The sequence below is a fragment of the Rhinoraja longicauda genome, chromosome 23 (assembly GCF_053455715.1).
Source record: "Rhinoraja longicauda isolate Sanriku21f chromosome 23, sRhiLon1.1, whole genome shotgun sequence".
Taxonomy (NCBI): Eukaryota; Metazoa; Chordata; class Chondrichthyes; order Rajiformes; family Arhynchobatidae; genus Rhinoraja; species Rhinoraja longicauda.
The window spans coordinates 8,389,491-8,416,421 of NC_135975.1; the positions used below are offsets into that span (position 1 = coordinate 8,389,491).

A 26,931-nucleotide genomic window follows, 5' to 3' on the forward strand; every position below is an offset into this window, starting at 1 on the left:
TGAGGTAGATAAGAGACCAGGACTGCACTTTAGTTGAGGAGAGGATTGTTCAGTTGCCTGATTACAGCTGGGAAGAAACTGTCCCTGAATCTGGAGGTGTGTGCTTTCAAACTTCTGTACCTCTTACCTGATGGGACAGAGGAGCAGAGGGAGTGACCAGGGTGAGGCTGGCCCTTGATGATGTTGGTGGCCAAAGTAAGTTCAAGGAGCAGCATCTCATCTTGTGTCTCAGCTCTTGTTATTCAATATTAAATCCAATAATTTCAGAAAACTAGCATTTCCTGTTTGCCAGACCTAACCAGTTGTGACGTAAGATGAAGGATAACTTACGAGAAGGAGATAGAGGATGAAATAAAATAGTGTTGGGATTTCAAAACTGATTTCTTCAGCTACATGGTCATCTCTTGGCTGTTCTTTCTATGGGAACAGCACGTCAGAAGTTCTGGCACATGCTGCACATTGTGTCTGTCACACTGGACACTATTTTTCTGTAGTCTTTGGATTTCTAATTAGTCAGGATGCTTGCAGGAAATACCCATGTGGAAAATTATCTTTAATATTGTTGAAATGTTTGGGATTTGTACCTTGTTATTTTGCTACTGTGTCAGCATCTTGTAAGGAGCCCCTTTTGCATTAATAAATCTGCAAAATTTCATGGCAGTGGGAAACCAAATAACCATTTTGCTCAGGAAGGTAATAATGTTTGCACTGTCATGCACTACCAACATCCCTGATAACCAATTTAAATCTGCAAATATCTTTGCTCATTACAGATTATATAAGTAAATTGAGAGTGTACACCAACAAAGAACTGCTCTTTGAATCACTATTCAGATGAAGATTGCAAAAAAACAGAACGAGAAGTAGACCATTCATCCCCTTATGGTGGTTCCTTCATTTAATTTTATCATGATTGAAATCTTATCTTGGCTTCACATTCCTGCAATAACATAATATCCCTTGATCCCAGCATTTGTAAAAGCCTATTAATCATTATCTTGAATATACTGAGTAAATGAACCCTCGCAGAGTTCTTGAGGAGAAAATTCCAAGATTTACTGCACTCCATATGAAGAAACAGCTCTCATCTCTGTTGATTCCTTATTTTGAGGCTGTGACTCCTGTTTCTGGAAGCACCAACTAAGAAAAAACAAGAAAGGCTTACATGCCTTGTCCCAACCGCTCCCATAGATTTCAGCACTTCTATCACATCCAGAGATGCACACTTTGCTAATTAATTGATACTGACCCTGGAATTCTTATGACCTAACAGGCAGAACAACTCCTTGTTTGATTTCATGGACAACTGTTTACGCAACAAACATGAAATGGTTGTCTATGAAGCAGCATCGGCCATTGTCCAGCTTCCCAGCGGCACTGCCAGGGGACTAGCACCTGCAGTGTCAGGTAAGTACTTTACATAAATTAATCTCCTGGATTAGATACAGGTTTCTGGTATACAGAGCACCCCATTACTGCAGGGTAGCACAAAATTTATGATTCCCCAAAATTAAAAATCTTAGACATAGTTATTTTAATGGGTGCAATGTATGAATACACATCAGGGGCTTCAGATCTTCAAGCTAATGAGATTCGCTGTAAATACTCGGTCAATGTAAAATCAAGATACTCAGGCAGACATTTAGGAGGATTTGTGCTCCAGCAACTGGGTTCAACTGCTGACAATCGGTGCTGAAAGCTGAGTTTGCATGCTTTCTTTGTGACCATGTGAGTTTCCTCCAGGTACTTCAGTGCCTCCCACATTGCAAAAAGACCTGCAGGTTGTTAATTGTGTGCACCTGCGAGTGGTGGCATTTGGGAGGAGTTGATGAGAATTGAACTTCATCGCAGGGGATTTCAGGGTCTATATGGTCAAAAAAGAAATGGCTAGTGACATGGTTGATGCATTGGCTTTAATTTCCCCCAAATTCACTACATTTAGGTAAAGGAAGCAGGAAACCACAGGCCCATTAGCAAAGCATCTGTCATGGGGAAAATGTTAAAATGATCATTAAAGATGTTATGGCAAGGCATTTGGAAAATTTCAAGTTAGTCAGGCAAAGTCAAAAAATGAAATGTTTAACCAATTTATTGGAGTTCGTTGCAGACTTTTGATTAAGTGCTGCATCAAAGGTCATTGCAGAAAGTAAAAGCTTGGGGCAGAGGAGGTAACACATTAGTGTGAATAGAAAGTTGGGCTGGCTCACCAGGGACAATGGATTTAATTGTTTTCCCTGGTTAACATGATAAAATGAATGGCGAGATGCAGTGAGCTGGGCCCTTGCATGTTAACAATGTGTACACAAAACTTAGAGGAAGGGACCAGAGGAAGTCACTTTGGAAATTCCTTCCCAAAGGAAATTTATTAAAGAAGAAGATACAAAGGGCTACTCAGAGGGGAGCTCATGGGTGTTTGCATACACAAATGCCTGCTCCCCTTGGTGGTAAATGTCATGGATTTGTGAAGGATTGTTTAAGAGGAACCTTAATGAGTTGCTGGAATCCAGGAAATCTAAACCTGTGAGCACAGTGCCAGTACCTTTCCCACTCAGTGACTGAAGAATCCCACTTACACTATTTTCTCCAGAGTGATAAGGGATGAACATTCGGATCTTGATGACTCCTGTATACTATCAGTTAATAAATTTGCATTTGAGAAATTCAGTGGGTTACTGGTTTGGATTTATTTCTTACAGTAAATTGACTGCTTTGAGAAAGGAAATAATTAACACTACAGTCTTTGACAGAACATCATCCATTTAAAAAGGGCAAAATTGTTAGGGCTAATACCATTTTCTTGTATCTTTACTGAGTTTTAAATTATCTGTCTTAATGTCTGAATTTTTATTCAAACAGTGCTCCAACTTTTCTGTAGTTCTTCCAAACCAGTTTTGAGATTTGCTGCTGTAAGAACTCTCAACAAAGTAAGTTTGCAGTCTGCAGGTGTTTTTTTTAATTACAGATATAGGCACTGTTAGAAAATGTTTTAAACTGTTAAACCAATATTTGTGTAAAGCGTTCGGGTTTTCTGTTATGTTTTTAGACTGTTCACAAGTTATAGGAGTAGAATTAGGCCATTCAGGCCATCGAGTCTACTCTGCCATTCAATCATGGCTGATCTGGAGTACTGTGTGCAGTTTTGGTCTCCAAATTTGAGGAAGGATATTCTTGCTATTGATGGCGTGCAGCGTAGGTTTACTAGGTTAATTCGCGGAATGGTGGGGCTGTCGTATGTTGAAAGACTGGAGCGACTAGGCTTGTATACACTGGAATTTAGACGGGCGAGAGGGGATCTTATTGAAACATATAAGATTATTAAGGGGTTGGACACGTTAGAGGCAGGAAACATGTTCCCAATGTTGGGGGAGTCCAGAACCAGGGGCCACAGTTTAAGAATAAGGGGTAGGCCATTTAGAACAGAGATGGGGAATAACCTTTTCAGTCAGGGAATTGTAAATCTGTGGAATTCTCTGCCTCGGAAGGCAGTTGAGGCCAGTTCTCTGAATGCTTTGAAGAGAGAGCTAGATAGAGCTCTTAAGGATAGCGGAGTCAGGGGGTATGGGGAGAAGGCAGGAACGGGGTATTGATTGAGAATGATCAGCCATGATCACATTGAATGGTGGTGCTGGCTCGAAGGGCCGAATGGCCTCCTCCTGCACCTATTGTCTATTGTCCTGTTACTGCTATCCAAATGCTCCGCAATTTCGTCTTTTATAATTGACTCCAGCATCTTCCCCACCACTGATATCAGACTAACTGGTCTATAATTTCCTGTTTTCTCTCTCCCTCCTTTCTTAAAAAGTGGGATAACATTAGCTACCCTCCAATCCACAGGAACTGATCCTAAATCTATGGAACATTGGAAAATGATCACCAATTGTCGATGACTTCTAGAGCCACCTCCTTAAGTACCCTGGGATGCAGACCATCAGGCCCTGGGGATTTATCAGCCTTCAGTCCCATCAGTCTACCCAACACCATTTCCTGCCTAATGTGAATTTCCTTCAGTTCCTCCGTCACCCTAGGATCTCTGGCCACTAGAACATCTGGGAGATTGTTTGCATCTTCCTTCGTGAAGACAGATCCAAAGTACCGGTTCAACTCGTCTGCCATTTCCTTGTTCCCCGTAATAAATTCCCCTGCTTCTGTCTTCAAGGGACCCTCATTTGCCTTAACTATTTTTTTCCTCTTCACATACCTAAAGAAGCTTTTACTGTCCTCCTTTATATTATTGGCCAGCTTACCTTCGTACCTCATCTTTTCTCCCCGTATTGCCTTTGTAGTTATCTTCTGTTGCTCTTTAAAAGAGTCCCAATCCTCTGGCTTCCCGCTCTTCTTTGCTATGTTATACGTATTCTCTTTTATTTTTATGCTGTCCTTGACTTCCCTTGTCAGCAACGGGTGCCTCTTACTCCCCTTAGAATCTTTCCTCATTATTCCCAGGAATACCTGCCATTGCTGTTCCACCGTCTTCCCTGCTAGGGTCTCCTTCCAGTCAAATCTGGCCAGCTCCTGCCTCATGCCTCTGTAATCCCCTTTGCTATACTGTAATACTGACACCCGATTTTCCCTTCTCCCTCTCAATTTGTAGATTAAAACATCATATTATGATCACTGCCTTCTAATGGCTCTTTTACCTTGAGTTCCCTTATCAAATCAGATTCATTACACAACACTAAATCCAGAATTGCTTTCTCCATGGTAGGCTCCAGTACAAGCTGTTCTAAGAATCCATCTCGGAGGCACTCCACAAACTCCCTTTCCCGGGGTCCAGTACCAACCTGATTTTCCCAGTCTACCTGCATGTTGAAATCTCCCATAACCACCGTAGCATTACATTTGCGACATGCCAATTTTAGCTCTTGATTCAACTTGCACCCTATGTCGAGGCTACTGTTTGGGAGCCTGTAGATAACTCCCATTAGCGTCTTTTTACCCTTATAATTTCTCATTTCTATCCATACTGATTCTACATCTCCTGATTCTATGTCACCCCTTGCAAGGGAGTGAATATCATTCCTTACCAACAGAGCAACCCCACCCCCTCTGCCCACCTGTCTGTCTTTTCTATACGTTGTGTACCCCTGAATATTCAGTTCCCAGCCCTGGTCCTCTTGTAGCCATGTTTCTGTAATTCCGACAACGTCATACTTGCCAATGTCTAACTGAGCCTCAAGCTCATCCACTTTATTTTTTATACTTCGCGAAATTTAAATACAACACTTTAACTTCGGTATTCACCTCCCCTCTCACCATTGGCCCTGACCTTACTCTCTTATCCCATCTAGAGCGTTCCTTCCCATTTATTCTAGAGTCCTTTGCAATTTCTCCTGTATTCGCTTCCTCTTTAACTCCATCTTCATATTCCCAATTTGTCAAACCCTCCCCCCCACTACTTAGTTTAAACCCACACATGTAACACTAGTAAACCTGCCTGCCAGAATGTTGTGGCATGGACAAAGAATAGGATTTTTTAAAAAATTTTAACTCAGTTATATTGTAATTGTAATAAAATCCAGCGGATGTTTCTTTGATTTAGTTTGGTTTTAAAAAATGGTCTTAAGGAAGACTTAAGGAATATGTGGAAACTACTTGTTAAACTCTGGATCTTTGTCTTTGTTTCTTGTAAGGTTGCAATGAGGCATCCATCTGCTGTGACTGCCTGTAATCTGGACCTTGAGAACATGATCACAGACTCAAACCGCAGCATTGCCACACTAGCCATCACTACGCTATTGAAAACTGGCAGTGAGGGTAGCGTAGATCGACACATGAAACAAATATCTACCTTTGTGTCTGAAATATCAGACGAATTTAAGGTAAAACCTAGTCCTGCAATGGATCTTCAGAACATAAGGGAATAAAACTCCTCGCTCTCAGTTCAGGGTCTTAAATGTCTCACAGCGTTCAGTGTTAATTTTAAAGCAGATTATAGACCACCTCTGATTTATGTAAGGGTTACTTTGCGCAGATCCATACGTAAGTCAGATGTTCTGTAAGTCAGAAATGGAAGTGTTACTGCGCATGCATAAATTTGCTATTCAACGCGGAGACCATGTGGGAGCTCCGACGTGGAGAATGAGTGGGAGCTCCGACGTGGAGACCGAGTGGGAGCTCCAACATGGAGACCGTGGGAGCTCCGACGTGGAGACCGAGTGGGAGCTCCGACGTGGAGACCGAGTGGGAGCTCCGACGTGGAGACCGAGTGGGAGCCCCGACGTGGAGACCGAGTGGGAGCCCCGACGTGGAGACCGAGTGGGAGCCCCGACGTGGAGACCGAGTGGGAGCTCCGACGTGGAGACCGAGTGGGAGCTCCGACGTGGAGACCGAGTGGGAGCTCCGACGTGGAGACCGAGTGGGAGCTCCGACGTGGAGACCGAGTGGGAGCTCCGACGTGGAGACCGAGTGGGAGCTCCGACGTGGAGACCGAGTGGGAGCTCCGACGTGGAGACCGAGTGGGAGCTCCGACGTGGAGACCGAGTGGGAGCTCCGACGTGGAGACCGAGTGGGAGCTCCGACGTGGAGATAACGTGGGAGCTCCGACGTGGAGACAACGTGGGAGCTCCGACGTGGAGACAACGTGGGAACTCCAATGCGGAGACAACGTGGGAACTCCAATGCGGAGGCAACGTGGGAGCTCCAATGCGGAGACAACGTGGGAGCTCCGCGTGGAGACCGCTTGCGAACTCCGACGTGGAGACAGCGTAGGAGCTCCAACATGGAGACCACATGTGAGCATCCAGGAGAACAGCTGACAGGCTTGCAGAAACAGCCGCATGTGCAGTAGCATATTGCTACCAAGACTACCTCGATGCACAACTTGGAAATAAAGCATTGGGTTTAAAGAATTGCTTGCGTGAGTTTGCGTAAGTTGGCATTTACATTAATCAGGAAATGTCTGTATATTTTCTACGAACATTTTGAAGAATGGATTTGTAAAATCATACCACAGGATACTGTTAGAGAATGTTATTCTCGGCAGAGGTGCTCACTAACATCTTGGCTAAAATAGAGCACCAACTTTGAATGAAGAAATTGAAGGGCTAGTATCAGTTCAGGAATAAATTTGCTACTGTAGCAATCAATCTGTAATTCATTTTTAATTGGCATATTCAAAATATAAATGCTTTGTTAGTCTCAAGCCAATTAGAAAGAAAATGTCTATTTAGAGCATTGGTCCTGTCATGTTCTTCATTTGACATTAAGTTTGTCGGGAATATCGATATTGGAAAAATATCAAGAAATGGGAAATAAATTGTTAAATGTTTTGAAGTGGAGGGAATAATCACAACATTACCTCAATTGTGTATGCAATTACTATTTAGGTGGTTGTGGTAGAGGCGATCAGCGTACTTTGCCAGAAATATCCTCGCAAACACAGTGTTATGATGAATTTCCTATCCACCATGCTGAGGGATGAGGTGAGTTGTTAACTTGACATTGTACATTATGTATATGCATAATTTATTGATACATACATTTTCAAGATCAGTTTATTGTCACATGAAGCAGTTAAGGTACAGTGAAATTTGAGTTATTATACAGCCATACTAAGTGAAAAGCAACAAGACGCACAACCACATAAAGGTTAACATAAACATCCACCACAGTGGATTCCACATTCCTCACTGTGATGGAAGGCAATAAAGTTCAATCTACTTCCTCTTTTTGCACTGCATTGAAGCTGAGAATAATTGAATGTTGAAAGTTGCAATATATTCATAAGAGAAAAAAAAATCTGTATACTTCTGTGTTAATTGTATAAAATGATGTTTTGTATATTTGTTATTTGTTTGCCTAGGGTGGGTTTAAGTACAAGCGCGCCATTGTTGATTGCATAATTAATGTAATCGAAGAGAATCCACAGAGTAAAGAAACCGGCCTAGCCCATTTGTGTGAGTTTATCGAGGACTGTGAGCACACAGTGCTTGCCACTCGTATACTTCACCTGTTGGGCAGTGAAGCACATAGGACTCCAGTTCCTTCCAAGTACATTCGATTTATATTCAACAGAATAGTGTTGGAGAATGAAGCAGTGAGAGCCGGTAAGTGTGCTGCTTGTTTAGCTTTCTTTCGTTAGTGTTTATAAAGCCTGAAGTTGACCCGAAACATCACCTATCCATGTTCTCCAGGGATGCTGCCTGACCCACTGAGTAACTCCAGCATTTTGTGTCCTTGTATTGAACCAGCGATGGGAACAGTGTCATAGAAACATAGAAACATAGAAAATAGGTGCAGGAGTAGGCCATTCGGCCCTTCGAGCCTGCACCGCCATTCAATATGATCATGGCTGATCATCCAGCTCAGTAACCTATACCTGCCTTCTCTCCATACCCCCCTGATCCCTTTAGCCATAAGGGCCACATCTAACTCCCTCTTAAATATAGCCAATGAACTGGCCTCAACTACCTTCTGTGGCAGAGAATTCCACAGACTCACCACTCTCTGTGTGAAGAAATGTTTTCTCATCTCGGTGCTAAAAGACTTGCCCCTTATCCTTAAGCTGTGACCCCTGGTTCTGGACTTCCCCAACATCGGGAACAATCTTCCCGCGTCTAGCCTCTCCAACCCCTTAAGAATTTTATATGTTTCATTAAGATCCCCCCTCAGTCTTCTAAATTCCAGCGAGTATAAGCCTAGTCTATCCAGTCTTTCTTCATATGAAAGTCCTGCCATCCCAGGGGTCATAGAGTCATACAGTGTGGAAACAAGCCTTTTGACCCACCTAGCCCACATTAAACAACAAGCTGCCATTTATATTAATCCTGCACAAATCCAATTTATTCTCCCTACATTCCATGGACTTCCCCAATAAAAAGTCCAACTGCTAGACATAAAATCCAAAAGAACTGAGGGCTGAATCAATGCTGGTTTAAAAAAAAAATTCTCCTTCCTTTTCCCACATTGGCTTTTTGACAGATAATAATAATAATAATAATAATAATAATGCATTACATTTATATAGCGCTTTTCAAACACTCAAAGACACTTTACAGGGATTTCTAGAACATAGAGAATTGAATAAATAGATAAATAAGTAAACGAACAGAAAAAGGAGACAGAAGGTGAGGTGACCTTCAGTGGTTGAAGGCAATGCTGAACAGGTGAGACTTCAGTGATGTTTTGAATGTGGTGAGTGAGGAGGAGTCTCTGACGGTTTGGGGTAGTGAGTTCCAGAGGGTGGGAGCAGCGATGGAGAAAGCCCTGTCCCCCCAGGATCTGAGTTTGGTCCGGATGGGGGGGGACAGGAGATTGGCAGCAGCAGAGCGGAGGGTGCAGGTGGGAGTGTGCCTGTGGAGGAGGTCAGTCAGGTAGGATGGGGCCAGGTTATGGAGGGCTTTGTAGGTCATGAGGAGGATTTTGTACTGGATTCTCTGGGGGGATGGGGAGCCAGTGGAGTTTGTAAAGGACGGGGGTGATATGGTCACGGATCGGGGAGTGGGTGAGTAGACGGGCAGCGGAGTTTTGAATGTATTGAAGTTTACTGATGATTTTTGAGGGTGAGCCATAGAGGAGGCTGTTGCAGTAGTCCAGACGGGAGGTGATGAAGGCGTGGATGAGGGTTTCTGCAGCTGTGGAGGAGAGGGATGGACGGAGACGGGCAATGTTTTTGAGGTGGAAGAAGACTGTCTTTGTGATGTGTTTGATGTGTTTGTCGAAGGAGAGGGTTTGATCAAAGATGATTCCAAGATTGCGGATGTGAGGGGAGGTGGATACTGGGAGACCATCAATATTGAGGATGAAGTTTTGGGTGGATTTGGTGAGCGTTTTTGGACCAATGATGATGATTTCAGATTTGTTGCAGTTGAGTTTGAGGAAATTTGATTGAAGCCAAGATTTTATTTCAGTGATGCAGTTTGTCAGTGTAGAGTGTGTGGTGGTGGAGATTGACTTGGTGGAGATGAGGAGCTGGATATCATCGGCGAAGCAGTGGAAGTTGAGACCATGACGGCGGATTAATTGACCAAGGGGGAACAGGTAGAGGATGAAGAGGAGGGGGCCAAGGACTGAGCCTTGGGGGACACCTTGGGGGAGGGGAGCGGTGGGGGATTTACAGTTGTTAATGGAGATGAACTGGTGCCTGTCAGAGAGGTAAGATTTGAACCAGGATAGGGCTGTGCCGGTGATGTTAAAGGAGGTTTCAAGTCGGGTGAGGAGAATGGAGTGATTTATGGTGTCAAAGGCGGCGCTGAGGTCAAGTAGGATGAGGATGTTGAGGTTACCAGCGTCGGAGGAGAGGAAAAGGTCGTTTGTGATTTTGAGGAGCGCAGTTTCAGTACAGTGGTTGGAGCGGAATCCGGATTGGAAAGTTTCATACAGGTTATTGGTAGAGAGGTGGTATTTGAGTTGGGAAGCTACAGCACGTTCCAAAACTTTGGACAGAAAGGGTAGGTTGGAGATTGGTCTGAAGTTGTTTGGGGTGTCAGGGTTGAGACCAGGTTTTTTCAGAATGGGGGTGACAACAGCGATTTTGAGGGATGGCGGGACGATGCCAGTGGACAGGGAGGAGTTTATTGTTGCAGTGATAAGTGGAGAGAGAGCAGGAAGGCAGGCCTTGACAAAGCTGGAGGGGATGGGGTCCAGAGAGCAGGTGGCAGTTTTTATTCCTGTGAAGAGGTCAGAGAGGTCGGTGGTGGAGACTGGGGAGAACTGAGGCAGGGGTTGACAGGATAAGGGGGAGCAGGTGGTTTGAGGGGGAGCAGGTGCGTTGGTGGTTAAGGTGCTGTAAATGCTGTCTATTTTGCTTTGGAAGAATGAAAGGAAAGCGGTGCATTTGTCAACTGTGAATGATTGGGAGATGGTGTCCAGGGGGCTGAGGAGTTTGTTTATTGTAGAGAAGAGTGCTTTTGGGTTTCCGGAGCCAGAGTGAATTATTTGAGAGTAGTAGGTGGAGTGGGCGCGGGAGAGGGCATCTTTGTAGTGCTGCAGGTGGTCTTTGTAGGCTTGGGAGTTAATTGTGAGACCTGTTTTGTTGCGGTGTCTTTCAAGTTGGCGGGCATGAGTTTTCATCATGCGGAGTTCGGGGGTAAACCAGGGAGCAGAGTGGGTGAAGGAAACTGTTTTGGTTTTTATAGGTGCAAGCTGGTCGAGGCAGGAGGAGATAGTGTGGTTGTAGTAGTCAGTGAGGTCAGAGGGGCTGTGGAGGTCAACGAAGGGAGAGGCGGACATTATTTCAGAGAGGGAGGATGAGAGCGAAGTAGGTGAAACAGAGTTCAGCTTACGGAAGTTGATTTTGCGTTTTTGCCTTGGAGCTGGGGTGGGAATGTTGACGAACATGGTGATGGCTAAGTGATCAGAGAGGGTGGGGTCGGAGCCAGAGAGGTGATGTAGATTTAGTCCAGTGGAGCAGACAAGGTCCAGAATGTGCACCACGTGCCCACGATAGTGTCCTATACTTTCTGATTTGTAGTGCAGGTCGTTATTTGGCAGAAAAGCCTTCCAATATTTGGTTCCCAAAATGCATCCAGGTTTAGTGCAAATTCAAACGCTTCTCTAGATCCTCCTTCTCCTTCCTCTGACCCCATCTCTCCTTGAGTTGCAAGCTCCTGTTAAGCAAGGGATAATCAGATAATCATGCTTTCTAATCACGGAAAGGTAGCAGCCTTTTGGTTCATTGAGTCCATGCCTCTAGGCAAACGCAATGCAGTTAGACCCACTTTGTCTTATTTTCAGTGACTTTTCTGATCCCCTTCACTCTGACTCCACTATCAGACACCAGCTGAGGCCTCCACAGTCCTTCTATATGCTATTCTCATTGAATTCAAGAGCAAATTCCAAAGCTCTTTTTCTACTGTCTTTGCCTTTATACTTATTTCTTTGTCTCACCTTTGAATCCTTTCTCTTGAATTCAGAATTTCCATTCCACCTGGATCCCTCCCCATCTATATGTTGTAAGATGCTGCTGTGGTATTGGTTGTCTCAATTTTTCCACTCTATTCACTCGTCTCTGAACTTGCAGCTCTGTACTCACTGAGGATCAATATTGTCACCAAACCTGCAGATAAGAGCAGAGTTTTATTTTGAAAAACACCTCTTCCTTGCAAACACTAAATGCTAGGTTTTGGACATCACATCACCTCCCTCCGGACCATGACCCCATCACCACATTAAGCCAATGATTCCCAGATTTCCTCTGGAGATCCTTCCTCCCCCAACTTCTAAGCCAACAACTAAGTACTGCCCAGTTATTCCTTCCCTCTAAGATCCACATGCAATCAATGATGTACCCGAGGAACAGGTGAGGAAGGGAACCTGAGTAGGACTGAAGTAAGCAATATTGTACATACCCCTCAAAGAGTCTCTTACAGCTATTTCCCTGATTTACAAGCATTGAGTTATTTTAAAAGAAAAATAATTTTAGTCAGGCAAAAAAGGGTAGTGGTGGTAGATCTATTGTTTCTGAACGTTCTTGAGCCACAAGACTTTTTTTTTTTAATCTATTCGTCTCTTATCCAACCTTTTCCTGTCTGCATTCAGTTTAGTTTAGTGCTTTAAACAGTTTATTTTCATGTTTGTCAATACCTTTGTCCCACACCAAGATTTCTTGAGGCCATTTTAAAAAAAAAGTTTTGCATTTACAGCACCACTTGGTTTTGATAATACTTATCATTTTAAATCATAGCTCAGTTGATCAGAGCACTGAAGATAGTGCTTAGATTACAATTGACATTGTTAAATCGACCTAAGTTTAGTTCAATATGATATTTAATGCTCTTTACTGTTACGTGAGCTTTTAATCAGTTCGTTATCACATTTATATCTACAGCTGCTGTCACGGCATTAGCAAAACTTGGAGCACAAAATGAGGAGCTGTTTCCAAGTGTCTTAGTTCTTTTACAGAGGTGAGAAGTACACCTTCTATCCAGTCAGGGTTTTCCTTGATTTTATACAAAACTGGGTTTGTATAAAACCAAGTCAGGGTTTTCCTTGGTTTTATACTGGAGAGTTTAGATGGTTAATTATGTCCTTGTAGAGCTTCCAAGCATGTTGATGCTTAACTATTGAAAATTCAGTGAATTATGATTTAAGAGTGAAGCTTTTATTTGTTACTTTTCCACAAAATCTGTTTGTACCGAACAGAGAATGTAATATTGCAATAGAAGTGATTGTGGAGTAGGACTGGAGTGGTTGTTCTGTGTCCTAAATGATCTCCTATTTTTATGCTTATTATTCAACCATGTTGGAGAAATAAGGAAAATACTTGTTCCAGGATAGTCATCCAACTGTCTCAGTGAGCACTGAACGACATTTGGATCATGGAAATAATAGGAAAAAAAATCCTCATTTTTGTAAAAGCATTGGGAAACAGAATTAACCTTGCAGATATTATGAAAAATTGTCTTTTTGTAATATATCCATTAAAAAAAAAGAAAGAGCAGATTGTTAGCTGTTATTATATAATCCTACCCTTCTGTAATTCCAGACATTTTAACGATATTGTATATTACAGTTTGTTCAAATTATTTTCTAAATCAGCAATGCTAAAATGTTCAACCGTGTTATTGTTAAACTGTAATTTGTTAAGTATTTTACCAACTAACTGAATGATGCAGCTAGTTTATTCTTTTCCAGAAGCTTGGTTTGGATCATTAAACTGCTTGTTAAGTCTCCCATTGTTTTAGCCGTTGATTGACAAAATATAATCTGGATCTCAAACTTCCCACCTCATAGGTGCATGATAGACTGTGATGATGAAGTCCGTGATCGTGCAACATTTTATGTGAATGTATTACAACAACGGCAGAAAGTTCTCAACGCAAACTATATTTCTAGTGGTTAGTACACTTTATTGAAAAATATGTATACCACCTTAACTTTAGGTGTTTGGTGAATGTAATAGATTTTCCTCTCCCTCTTTAACATCAATTAACTTCTGACCATTGAATGAAGTATTATAGTGGTTGATAAATATAGCATTAGGGTCATTGTGGTGTTCGATTCCAGAAAACCAAAGCTGCCTCCTGCATTGTTGCTGAAAGGAATCTTCAGTGATTTAGGACTTACCACGTCGACTGGTGGGATGATTTAATTAATGGAACGGGTTTACGCAGATAGTTTTTGCTGTAAATATAAAAAAGAGTAGAAAATGTAGAATGTATTCACGTAAACAAAATATGCCAACACTCTAAAAGCAACCGGCGAAAGTTGAAAAGCGAAATTTGCGAAATTTAATTGAAACTTCAAAAATGTAAATGCATTCACTTGCTTTAAAAATATTTGAGATATAGAAAAATGATTAAGATTATTCTTGATTAAACATCAATCAAGTAACCAAGAATCTTGTTTGCTTTCTAATTGGAGTGAGAAGATGGTGGGATGTGAGATTGTTGTACGATGTCACCAGTGAGGAGAACCTGGTACTGGGATAATAGGAAGGAAGATGTGCCATAATGAAACCTTCAGAGTAATGTCCAACCAGAGAGCTCACCACTAGGATGTTGTGCTTCAGTTTCCTCTAATTTCTAGCACTGTTTTACCTGACTGTCATGATCTTTCCTGGCATAGCTGGGAAAATGAAAGATTTGACTTTTGTGGGGAGTTACCACAATGTTATCATCTATATATTTATTCTGTTTTTGATGCAGCCAGCTTTTCTCAGTTGAACACAGACTAAAATTAATGTGGCATTTCAAAATATTTTATATCAGTCCAACATATTGACATTTAAATTCCAAAACAGTGTTTTGCCTTCGCTTATTTTCTGTAGGTTTGTCTGTATCTATTCCTGGACTGGAGCGAGCTTTGCATCACTATACCTTGGCACCTTCAGATAAACCATTCGACATGAAGTCTGTACCCCTAGCCAATGCTGTTTATGTTGAGCAGAAAACTGGTAGGAAGTTGCAGAGTGACCTGCAGTTTACTATTACTATTGTATAACAAGTGTTGATGTAACTACAGGTAAATAGCAAGCCTTTTCTATCATCTTCCATCCCAAGTCATTCAGCTGTGCCTTTGAAAATTGGATTGACCGAGTGAAACAATTTTGAGCATATAGCCCTTATCTTTTGTGAAATAGAACTCTTCATTTGGCAGGATTTTCATTCTTAGCAGTTTCGTTTTCTGGTTTTGTAGTTCCTCCAGATAAGATTAACAGGTGCAACATTCAAAATCAGTTTGCATTAAGCTTTTCGGCCTTACTGATTGAAAAGCGGCAGTTGTCTGTTACAGCTGCACTTCTTTATCTGTTACCTGATCAACTACTTTCGGGCTAATTTGTAAATTACTCAAACCTGGGCCTTTTGCGTTCTTTTAAAATCTTCTTTCCCTCTGACTCACCTACTTCCAGCCAATACTCGCTCTCGCTGCTTCTGGCTGCTGCTTCTCTCCAACCTTCACGGTAAAACTTGTAGCACAGAGTTATGCAGGGAATCAAGACAACATGTTCTCTGAACTTTATAATTCAGTTTAGGGTGATCCAGTACAAGGGACAGTTTACTACATTAATATGTCCTTTTATAACATTCGTTTAAATTAAACATTTGTAGTATGTCTCTCAGAATGATTTAGTGAGATAATGCAGAGCTTGATAATGCTTATGATATTGCTTGTATTCTTAGTTTGCTGCTGAAAGTAGTATAGAATAAACTGCTTTTACTTTGTGTAATTTTGCAGATTTGACCATTTTTGCCAATAAACAGCAAGAGAAGATTACGCCATTGCACCAAGACATTTTCCAAGGTAACAATAAACACTGACTAAAAATTGATTTTAATTTTGCTTTATTCTGTTCATTTTATAATGTGTTTTGTTGCAGGCCATTATTAAGGCATAAATCCATTCAGTGGATGTCTGGTGTAATATTTTCTTATCATAACTGTGTAGGATTCTGTGGTTATGAGCCCTATTCTTTGTCTTTTTATTTTTATATTGAAAGGTTTTCTGACTTTGAAAATGGGCCAGTAACCAGGAAAGGTGCAGCAAAGCTACAGGGGCTCGATTACAAATGACCTAACTTACGAAAGTCTCCCATGCATTTTGAAAACATTGTTAAGACCGTAATAACAATAACAAAATGTTTTGATATTCATTAATGACAGGATACAATACATATTCCAATAGTTTACTGAATAGAGATTTTTCAATTAAATTAAAGATTTATAGCAAGTGTGTGTAGAGCAATATGATATGGGTAGCCACAGAAAACATACGTTTCTAACTTAATTAGAAATGGGCTTATAGACAATTCTTGAGAATGGAACCCCTATGTAAACTGGGAACTTTGTATATTATCAGGATACGTAAAATACAAGTTGACTGCATCCTATCCAGTTGGCCCAAACTAGGAATAGTATTATGAATAGTTCTGAATTTTACATTATAAAAATGCAATCACACTGAAGAACGGTATCTTGATACCAGATTACTTTTATCTTCCATCTCGGTACACATGACAATAATAAACATAACTATCTTAGCTAGAACCTTAGCTGAGCAATTACTTTGAGGTTGTTTGCTGGAAGTCATCAAGATTATGAAAGGGATTGATAGATTATGCACAGATCTGTTTCTACCTGTAGATGAGACCACCACTAGTTGCCAATAAATCCAATATCACATTCCAGAGAAACTAATAGGTGATTAGAATGTGGAACTCGCTGCTACAGAATGTTTGAGTAAATGACAGAAGGTTCCATGAAGGACGAGGAGTGGAAAGACAAGTGCATAGGCTCTTCCAGATGACAAACAATTGCAAGGACTTCTGCCAAAAATGTCATGAGAAGCTTTATAATTCTTTATAAGTAGTTACAGACTGCATGTGACATCTTTTGTTTCTTTTCTAAATCGGCAATATTTGCACACAGAACAGCTTGCAGCTATTCCAGAATTCAAACATCTTGGCCCACTCTTCAAATCCTCACCACTCATACAACTCACAGAACCAGAGACTGAATATGTGGTCGGTTGTATCAAGCACACATTCCAAAATCATATGGTTTTTCAGGTAATTAATGTCTTTGGCATTTGAACCCTACGTTGAAATATGAATTTAAAGCTCACAGTTCATGACTGTGAATCTGAAGTAAAACGCGGTACTGAATCTTTGGAAAATTGTGACACTGGGCTGTTTTCTTTTGTGTTATTAAAGTAGTATGAAAGGTGACCTGATTGAAACATGCAAAAATTCTGAAGACCCTTAACAGTGGAGTTAATGTTCCCCTTAGCAGGGGTGTCAAGAGTCAGTGTTCATAGATTTAAAATAAAAGGAGTGCCATTCTTGACAGAGTTTCCTTGTTAGAAAGTAGAGGATTTTTGGAATTCTCTACCAGAGAGGGCTCTAGAGGCGGATGCTGAGTATAATCAAGGCAGAGATTGACAGGAGAATGCAGATGCTAGAATCTGGAGCAAAAAAACGAATTGCTGGAGGAACTCAGCGGATCGAGCAGCATCTCTGGGGAGAAAATAATTATCGATATTTTGGGTCGAGACTTTGCTTTGGCTTCACAGGCACATTAATGCAACCAAACAATAAATAAATATATTATTCATCCAAAATTGAATAGGGTCTCCAACAAGGGCAAAACACATCTTGTTTTGGAGGGAAAATGGACCAAACATAACGTGACATACATTATAGTCATTTCTCGCCCAAAATGTTTGGTAATCAGTGATGTGGTAGAAAGGAATCTTTAAAAGATATTTTATATATTAAAAAATAATTTATAAAAATATTTGATTCATTTTTTTAAAATATTTTATTAAAAATATATAGTTTGTATAAAAAGATAAAAATAAGGGTCCTGATCTGAAAATTCACTCATTCATGTTCTCCAGAGATGCTGCCTGACTTGTTAAGTTACTCCAGCATTTAGTATGAACTAGCATCTGCAGTTCCTTGCTACTAAATATCTTTAAAAGGTGGCTTTTCAATTATTTTACATTTAAATCTCTACTTAATTCTTAAAAAACATTCTCAAATATGGTTTCTTTTTTAATTCTTTTTCTCAAATGATTGTAAGTACAGCACATTTGATGGTGTTTTAGTATAACTTTCCTTAAAATGCAGTCATCTTGATTTCAACCAGTCATAAATTTGTCAGTCTTATAATACTTCGGTGTTTACTAATTAATGGTCAATCAAATGTGGAGACAAAGGAGGCTTAATTATATAAGGAAGCATTGAAAATATTTTATCTTTAGATTCTCAGTTTACTAAATGTAAAGGAAAATAATATCTACAAAGTACCCAACAGCAGGCCCTTGGTTCCTCATGCATCTGAGTCAATTTATGGACTTCTACTTAACAGCCTTAGGCTTACACTACATTGATGGTACTGGTGTTCTAAAAGTGGAGGTCTCTGTAGCCAGTAATGTAATGGCTTCTTGTTTCCACAGCATATCACACATTGGCAGATAAACTTTGAGCAGAAAATAGATTTTTGCTTTCAAGGATTAGTTCTTGGAACACGTGCAAATAATGTGTTATTTTGCAAATAAATTTAAGCCTGGTGGCTTTTCATCACTAATGTACTAACTACATTTACAATGAGTTTTTTCAGCAAACGGGCAGGCATCAATTGCCATCACTTGCAATGAACTCGATGAAACCTGTGTGACCAAATGAGGAATTAGAAAGTGATATTTTTTATTTAATATGCGCAGGCCAACCAGCAACTCAGCTGTACTAATTCATTCTGTGTCCCTTATTGCTTTCATTCAGTTTGACTGTACCAATACCCTGAATGACCAATTACTAGAGAAGGTCACCATAGAGGTGGAGCCTTCGGATGCATATGATGTGGGCTGTTTTGTGCCGGTGCCAACTCTTCGCTTTAACCAACCTGGCACCTGCTACACACTGGTGGTGATACCTGAGAATGATCCCACAGCAGGTAAATATTGTCTGGGAATAAGATGGTATGTGGTTTGGGGAATACGAAAACAACTCGTGTACCTGCAGTTTGGTGGTGGTAGAGAGTGCTGGTGAAAAAGGTTATTTTTCTCTTAAGAGAAAGGATTTCATGATGGCACGCAATTCATGTACAACATCTCAGTTTTACTTGTACCAAATTGGTTAGATGCAGAGGTAAGGCTCTTCCTACATTTTGATGATAGTGCACTCTACACCTTTCAATGCCATAGGACTTGTTTTTAGTGATCATTGATTGAGAATGCCAATTAGTGCTGGATCACTTTTTTGTACCCACTTAGTTGCAATCAATTTGGTTAAAAATGCTTCAGGTGTTTTTTTCTTGGAACTCTCAACAACCAGTAAAAACTGGAAAAGACACAAAGAGCTGGAGTAACTCAGCGAGTTAGGCAGCATCTCTGGAGAACATGGATAGGTGATGTATCGGGTCTGGACCATGCTTCAATCTGTTTCTGAAGGTACTTTGGACTGATTGTATTAGTCTGATGAAGTGTCCCGGCCCGAAATGTCATCTATCCATGTTCGCAGAGATGCCACTGACCTGCTGAGTTACTTCAGCACTCTGTATCTTTTTTTGTAAACCAGCATCTGCAATTCCTTGTGTCTACAGTATAGACTGGAGATTTTTATCAGTCTCCTCAGTTGGATTCAAACCCTGTCTCAGTGATTGAAAGCAAACTCAGTTAACTGCTGCTAATTTAAAATTTTCAACATCTGCCCTCTTCTGAAATTTTGTTTTTTGCTATTCCTTAGTCTCCTGTACATTCAGTTGTACAATGAAATTTGTCATGAAGGATTATGGCCCCAGTACAGGACTACCAGAAGCTGAAGGTTATGATGATGAGTATGTGGTAAGTAGATGTGCTTCAAGGTTATCGACCTTGTTTTGGGACTGGAAGTGTTTCATTACAAAAACATAATCGCAAACTACAAGGAAGGAAGGAATAGACAGGTTGGATATAAAACGGGAACTTTAATGCATGGAATCGCAAAGAAGAGTATACAAATTTGAATGCTTTTTTTTTTTTTTTTACTTTCTTTTTTATTTTTATTATTTTTTTTTTTACATACATACAAACACAAACTAAACAAACATAGGAGATGCATATTGATTGTAAATACCCTTACTTTAAGTTCCCAAAAACGGAAGAGACTCGAGTCCCGGCATTGCCTGTATTAATAATGACCATCTTTTATCAAACATGTCTGTTGTCAACTGTAACCTTGCTGTGATTTTTTCCATTATATACACATTTTTTACCCTATCTCTCCATTGCATTATGCTTGGAGGCTGTGGTTTCAACCAAGAGGTTGTTATCGTCTTCTTTGCTATCAGCAGCAGGATTGTCAGTAAATGTTTCGAACTCTTATCTATCATACTGTCAGGAATTATACCCAAAATGTAAAGTGCTGGTTCCAGAGGGACGTTAATGCCCATAATCTGTTTAATTTCCTTTTGAATATTCTTCCAGAAATCCTGTATTTTTGGGCAATCCCAGAATATATGAGTGGAGTCCCCAACTTCTCCACACTCCCTCCAACATAAATCAGTTGTATTACTATATTTCGCTGTAATGAATGGAGTATAAAAGTAACGCATTTTAACTTTCCAGTCAAATTCCCTCCATGTTGGGCTCTTAGTTAGTTTATGTCCCTCTTTAAATGATTCCTCCCACCCTTCTTCTGATATTATGATATTCGCTTCCAGTTCCCATTTTTCTTTGATATGTAAGTTGTTCTCATTGGATTCATGTTGTAGTGCTTCATAAATTTTTGATATAATCCCTTTTTTTGACTTGTCTTCCGAGAACCCCCACAACACTTCCTCTAATTTAGATGGAGTCTTGCAGATGTTCTCCCATTCCTGATGTTTCTGTAGGTAATCTCTTAGCTGTAAGAATTTGTAAAAGTCATGAGCAGGTAAATTGAATTCTTTTTGAAGTTGTGTGAATATTTTCATTGTTTGTCCCTGAAACATTTGATCTATGTATATTAGCCCTTTGTCAGCCCATCTGTCAAATCCTGAGTCCATGGTAGATGGTACAAAGTCTGGGTTTTTTGCTATTCTAGTAGCCCTGCTTACAGAATTTGACAGCTTCAGCTTCTTTCTTACCGCTGACCAGATTTTCATTGTTACCCTAATCCACTCGTTGCCCATCCTGAGCCTCTTCCGGGCCTTCTCGTTTAAAAATGGGAGTGATTCTAAAGGCAAATTTTTACAAGCGTTTTGCTCCATCTCCACCCACATTGAATCTTTCTCTTTAGTGGTCCACATGATTAAGGCTCTGAATTTGAATGCTTTTAATTGAGCAAAAACATTATTGATTTAATTCATTTTTGATATCTAGGCATCATTAACAGCTCCCACCCCAAATGTCCTTGAGAAGGTAGTGGTAAGCTGCCTTTTTGAATCACTGCCCTCCTTCTGAAAGTATTCCCAGTCATGCTGAATAGTGAGGTCTAGGATTTAGACCTCGCTGTGATGAAGGATGGTTGATAAATTCCCAAGTTGTGCAACTTGGAGACAAACCTGTAGATGGTGGTGTTCCCATGTACCTACCATTCTTGTCCTTGTGGGTAGAGGCAGCAGGCTGTCAGATTAGCCTAGATGCGTATCTGGGGTATATTTTATAGTGAGTGCACACTACAGCCATTAACCATTGGAGGTGCACAGAACGCAAGTTTCAGATGGTTGAAGAGATGCCAATAAAGGGGGCTGCTATGTCCTGGATGGTGTCAAGCTTCTAACAGTTGTTGGTGCTGAACGAATCCAGGCAAGTGGAGAGTATCTCAATATGCTCCTCACTTGTGCCTTGTTAATAGTGGAAAGGCCTTGTTGTCGGGGGTGAGTCACTTATGAAAGGGTACCTAGTCTCTGAGCTGTTATTGTAGTCATGATATTTGTGCAATTAGTCGAGTTGAATTTTTCCTAAGATATTAATGGTGGGGATGCAGCGATGGTAATATTATTGATCGTCAAGAGTAAATAGTTCAACTGCCTCGTGTTGAAGATGGCTATTGCCAGGCACTTTTATACTGCAAAGTCATTTATTAACCACTTAGAACATTGCCTAGATCATGCACCATGCAGGTCTGGGTTACATAATTTGTGGAGGAATAGCAAATGGAATCAAATCACCAGCAAACATGCACATTTCTACATTATTATGGAAGGAAGGTCAATGATTAAACAGCCAAAGATAACCAAAATCCAGGGCACTGCCCTGAGTCACGGCAGTGATGTCCTGGGGCTAGGATCAATGATCGCTGACGAACACAACCAAGTTTCTCCAAGTGAAAGATAGCGTTCATTTTGTCTAGAGATAAAGATAGACAAAATGCTAAAGTAACTCAGCGGTTCAGTCAGCATATCTGGAGAAAATGGATAGGTGATGTTTTGGATCAAAACCGTTCTTCAGACTGATTGCAGGGAGGAGCAGGAAAGAAAACTGGGAGAGAAGAGGGGGCTGGACAAATCACCGATGACCTCAGACGAGGGGGTTCCCTGATATAGACAGATGGTTGGATTGAAACAGGTGTGAACCCAAAATAAATACATAGTTGTGAATTGTAAAGCTTGTTGAAGGATTTTTGGTGGTGGCAATGTAGGAAGTTAATGCAAGGTCACCCAGGGTTCAGGGGAAGGGAGTGGGGGAGGGGGGGGATAAGGAGGGGAGGTTGGTGTTGCAGGAGAGAAAGATTGTAATGGGGTACCTTCAAGTTTTAACGACTCTTTTTCCAAAAATAAGCTTCATTCAAAATAAAAAATATACACAAAACAAAATCTGCAGAAACCCTTCATACATCCTTAATGTATATGTATTCAATAGTGTCATCCACAGTAGTGCTTTCCTCTAAGTTTCAGCCTTCTCATCTGCCTCATTACTGTTTTGGGTCCCATCATTCTGCCAAACTAGTTTAAGTGCTTCCAAAAGGGATAAACTTATAAACTTTGGTATATTGGCTAAAAAACTGAAAAGAAGAATCCTAATTATTTGGCTTCTCATTGTGCATTTAATAGAAGTAATAAATTGACAGTCGAATCCATTAGTGAGATCGACAGTGGCTCATTTGTATAAACAAGATTGAATCCAACTTACTGCAATTCTTTTGCTGTTTAGTTAGAAGACTTGGAAGTGACTGTTTCTGATCACATACTGAAGGTCTTGAAGCCTAATTTTATAGTTGCTTGGGATGAAATGGATGAGTTTCAGAAAGAAGAAACATTTGCATTGTCTTCTGTGAAGACGTTGGATGGTAAGTGGGCAAGTTGGAAGTTGATCCTTTATTGCAGCCTACTACTTTATTCCCACTTATCTTTTGATTTATTCTTCAATCCTGTTCCCCCAATAATAATTGTATTCCAATGTCATGTTTATGTGAACCCAGACGATACATTTTGCAGTTATCTGACTCTTCACTTTGTGTATGGGAAGGATTTCTCCCAGATTTATCTTTTTCCCTATGTTTAAGTCCAAACTTGCATGTTAATTTTGAGAAAATTATTTGCCACTCTAGATAAGATTAGCTTAGACTGAGGTTTAAACCTAGCAATGTTCTACAAAGGTAGTGCAATAAACCAATGAGTCAATTAAATGGGAGAAAGTGTCTATCATTCTGTCTAATATGATGAACTTGCCTGTGCAGCAATGAAATAACCAGTTCTAAATGTAAAACATTTGTGGAAATTGGACTGGTTTCAAATGTGGGGCTTATTTGATATATAGGAACTTCAAAAAGGGAACTTACTGTTTTTTGTGCAATCCTATGTGTGAAATATTAAGATAAACATTGTGGTTGAAAAGGCAAACAAGTACAATCCTGTGGATATTATAACATATATGCAGAATTTATACATGTGTGTCATGAGAAAAAAGCGGGCGGCACTGTGGCACAGCGGTAGAGTTGCTGCCTTACAGCATTTGCAGCGCCAGAGACCCAGGTTCAATCCCGACTATGAGTGCTACCTGTACGGAGTTTGTACGTTCTCCCCGTGACTGTGTGGGTTTTCTCTGAAATCTTCAGTTTCCTCCCACACTCCAGAGACGTACAGGTTTGTAGGTTAATTAGCTTGGGTTTGTATACTTGGTATAAGTGTAAATTGTCCCTAGTGTGTGTAGGCTTGTGTTAATGTATGAGAATCGCTGGTCGGTGTGGACTCGGTGGGCCGAAGGGCCTGTATCCGCGCTATATCTCTAAACTAAACTAAACAGCAGCATTTGTGGAGAATTATCAATCTTTCAAAATTATAGCAGGGATCAGGAGCATTCAAAGAAAATTCTTCCCCAGAATATCCTTGGAGCAAAAGGAGCAAAGCTTCCAAGGACCAATCCATTGCGTGAATGGTAAAAAAAAAAAAAAGGCGCAAGTAAGGTGGGAAACAAAAATTCACATCAGTAAAGTGCTCTTAACTGAAAGTTTAAAACCATTCAGGATACATTTTTAAATCCTGGGATAAAACTAGTGGTGTTCACATGCCATCTGGTCATTTTAAATCTCAGGGATAGAATGAATAAAAAATATGCATGGTAAATATTATTAAGCTGTTTCCAAGTTCAAAATATAAATCCCATCATGAGTAAGGGAGCATTCCTATAGCCCTGGGTTTGATTGAGTTTTTGTCCAGTGATTCAGCACAGAATATTGTTGATAAATAACCATGTATCAGAAGAAGGGTCCCAACCTGAAACATCGCCTATCCATGTTCCCCACAGATGTTGCCTGACCCACTGAGTAACCCCAGCATTTTTTATTTTTTTTTGTAAACCAGCATCTGCAGTTCCTTGTGTCTACAATAACTATTAATCTTCTTGTTTCTTTCTTTAAGAGGCTGTGAATAATATAATTTGTATCCTCGGTATGCAGCCATGTGAAAGATCAGATAAGGTACTGCCAAATAAAAACACCCACACTCTCTACCTGGCAGGTATGTTTCTTCTATAATTCCAGGGAACTCTTCTGAAACATAATATTGTAAACAAAGGCTGAGAGCTTAACTTTTCAAATATATTTTACTTGTGTTCTTAGTGTCTAAACTAAAAGCTAAAGTGCATTCCAGTTCTAAACTATATTCATTTAGGCTAATAATTTAAAGACTATTTTGCCTTTTAATCTAACAAATATCGAAAAGACACTTTACAGAAGTAATCAGTTAGTAATGAAAATCAAGGCAGAGAAGCCGATTATGAAGTCGATAGAAAGGTTGGTTAAAGATATGAGAAATACCTTGAAGTGAATATAATTGGAGAGGTTTATGATGGAAATTGCAGAAATTGGATCCGACAGCAAAGGAAAACTAGGAATGTGGAATGAAGGAAGAGACCAACGTTGGAAAATGCATAATCCTTAGAGGTTTTTGCAACTGGAAGAACTTGCATTGGATTGGAATAAGTACATGAAATAAGTTAAAAGGAATAATGAGGATTTAAACTTGAAGTGTTGGGAAAGCATGAAACAGGGAGAATAGGTGTTGGGTAGGGAATTTTAAGGTGAGAAGATATTCATTTGAGCTTTGGATAGAGGTGAATTTGCAGTCTGGAGAAAATCTATCAAAAGTATCAAAATCATTGAGTACAGATGATTGAAGCATACATAACGTTTTTGGCAACTACTGGAGTAAAGCTGAAGAACATGGATGGAATTACTAAAATTAAAACATCAAATTAGCATTCCTTCATTCCCCCTACAAGATGTGAAAAAATCATAAGTGTGGACAGTCTCAATGGTCCAGCCTAATTTGTTTGAATTTAAAAGTTTGGAGTGGTGTAATGATTAAATACAAGTTGCAATTTCCCCTTGATTCATGGATTGTGCAATGCAAAGAACATTTTCCTAAAACATTATCCACATTCCAATCCTCTATTTTAGTGTTCCTATCATTTTGTCTTTTAATACCAATTTTAACTTCCATAAAATAATTATCCCAAACTCTTGCATTAATGTTACTTTTTGTCTTCATGCTTGCACATTACTTTTTTGCCATGCACTCAAGATCAAGATTTGAAAACTAAATTATTTCTATTAGCCAATTCTCTTCCATCATGACAGATCAAGGAGTCTATTTCTTCATTCCACACACGTGAAGCAAAATTTCCTACCTAATTTCTATCAATGGAGAAATAAAATTAGCATTCTGTAGGAAATAATCTACTGTCTAGCCTACTTTTCTTTTATATATGTATGTGAAACACAGATTAATTGTCACAAAATAATCAGTTTAAACATTTTTGTGTGGGAATAGAAATGAATTGATTTTTTTGTCTATAACATCATTCTTGTTTCCTTCTAATAATGCAGGAATAGGTTAGATCATGAGCATTTACCCTTGGATTCTGTTATTTTGGAAACCAAATTAAAATAATATATTTATTCACAAAATGCTGGAGTAACTCAGCAGGTCAGGCAGCATCTCGGGAGAGAAGGAATGGGTGACGTTTCGGGTTGAGACCCTTCTTCAGACTGATGTCAGGGGGGCGGGACAAAGGAAGGATATAGGTGGAGACAGGAAGATAGAGGGAGATCTGGGAAGGAGGAGGTGAAGGGAGGGACAGAGGAACTATCTAAAGTTGGAGAAGTCGATGTTCATACCACTGGGCTGCAAACTGCCCAGGCGAAATATGAGGTGCTGTTCCTCCAATTTCCGGTGGGCCTCACTATGGCACTGGAGGAGACCCATGACAGAGAGGTCAGACTGGGAATGGGAGGGGGAGTTGAAGTGCTCGGCCACCGGGAGATCAGTTTGGTTAATGCGGACCGAGCGCAGGTGTTCAGCGAAGCGATCGCCGAGCCTGCGCTTGGTTTCGCCGATGTAAATAAGTTGACATCTAGAGCAGCGGATGCAATAGATGAGGTTGGAGGAGGTGCAGGTGAACCTTTGTCTCACCTGGAAAGACTGTTTGGGTCCTTGGATGGAGTTGAGGGGGGAGGTAAAGGGACAGGTGTTGCATCTCGTGCGGTTGCAGGGGAAAGTGCCCGGGGTTGGGGTGGTTTGGGTAGGAAGGGACGAGTGGACCGGGGAGTTACGGAGGGAACGGTCTCTGCGGAACGCAGAGAGGGGAGGG

At 40.5% G+C, this 26,931-nt stretch overlaps 1 protein-coding gene across 1 annotated transcript in view; it reads left to right on the forward strand.

Annotated features, from left to right (window-relative positions):
• Positions 1-26,931, forward strand: part of copg2 (COPI coat complex subunit gamma 2) — a 41,701-nt gene that overhangs the window by 13,452 nt on the left and 1,318 nt on the right. The window contains exons 10-23 of the mRNA XM_078420116.1: positions 1,274-1,407; positions 2,857-2,924; positions 5,631-5,819; positions 7,326-7,421; positions 7,802-8,045; positions 12,767-12,842; positions 13,672-13,775; positions 14,708-14,833; positions 15,616-15,681; positions 16,806-16,945; positions 18,662-18,833; positions 19,625-19,722; positions 22,993-23,128; positions 24,699-24,797. Coding sequence (XP_078276242.1) covers positions 1,274-1,407; positions 2,857-2,924; positions 5,631-5,819; positions 7,326-7,421; positions 7,802-8,045; positions 12,767-12,842; positions 13,672-13,775; positions 14,708-14,833; positions 15,616-15,681; positions 16,806-16,945; positions 18,662-18,833; positions 19,625-19,722; positions 22,993-23,128; positions 24,699-24,797 — 1,748 coding nt within the window. The remainder of the gene's footprint in view (positions 1-1,273; positions 1,408-2,856; positions 2,925-5,630; positions 5,820-7,325; positions 7,422-7,801; positions 8,046-12,766; positions 12,843-13,671; positions 13,776-14,707; positions 14,834-15,615; positions 15,682-16,805; positions 16,946-18,661; positions 18,834-19,624; positions 19,723-22,992; positions 23,129-24,698; positions 24,798-26,931) is intronic.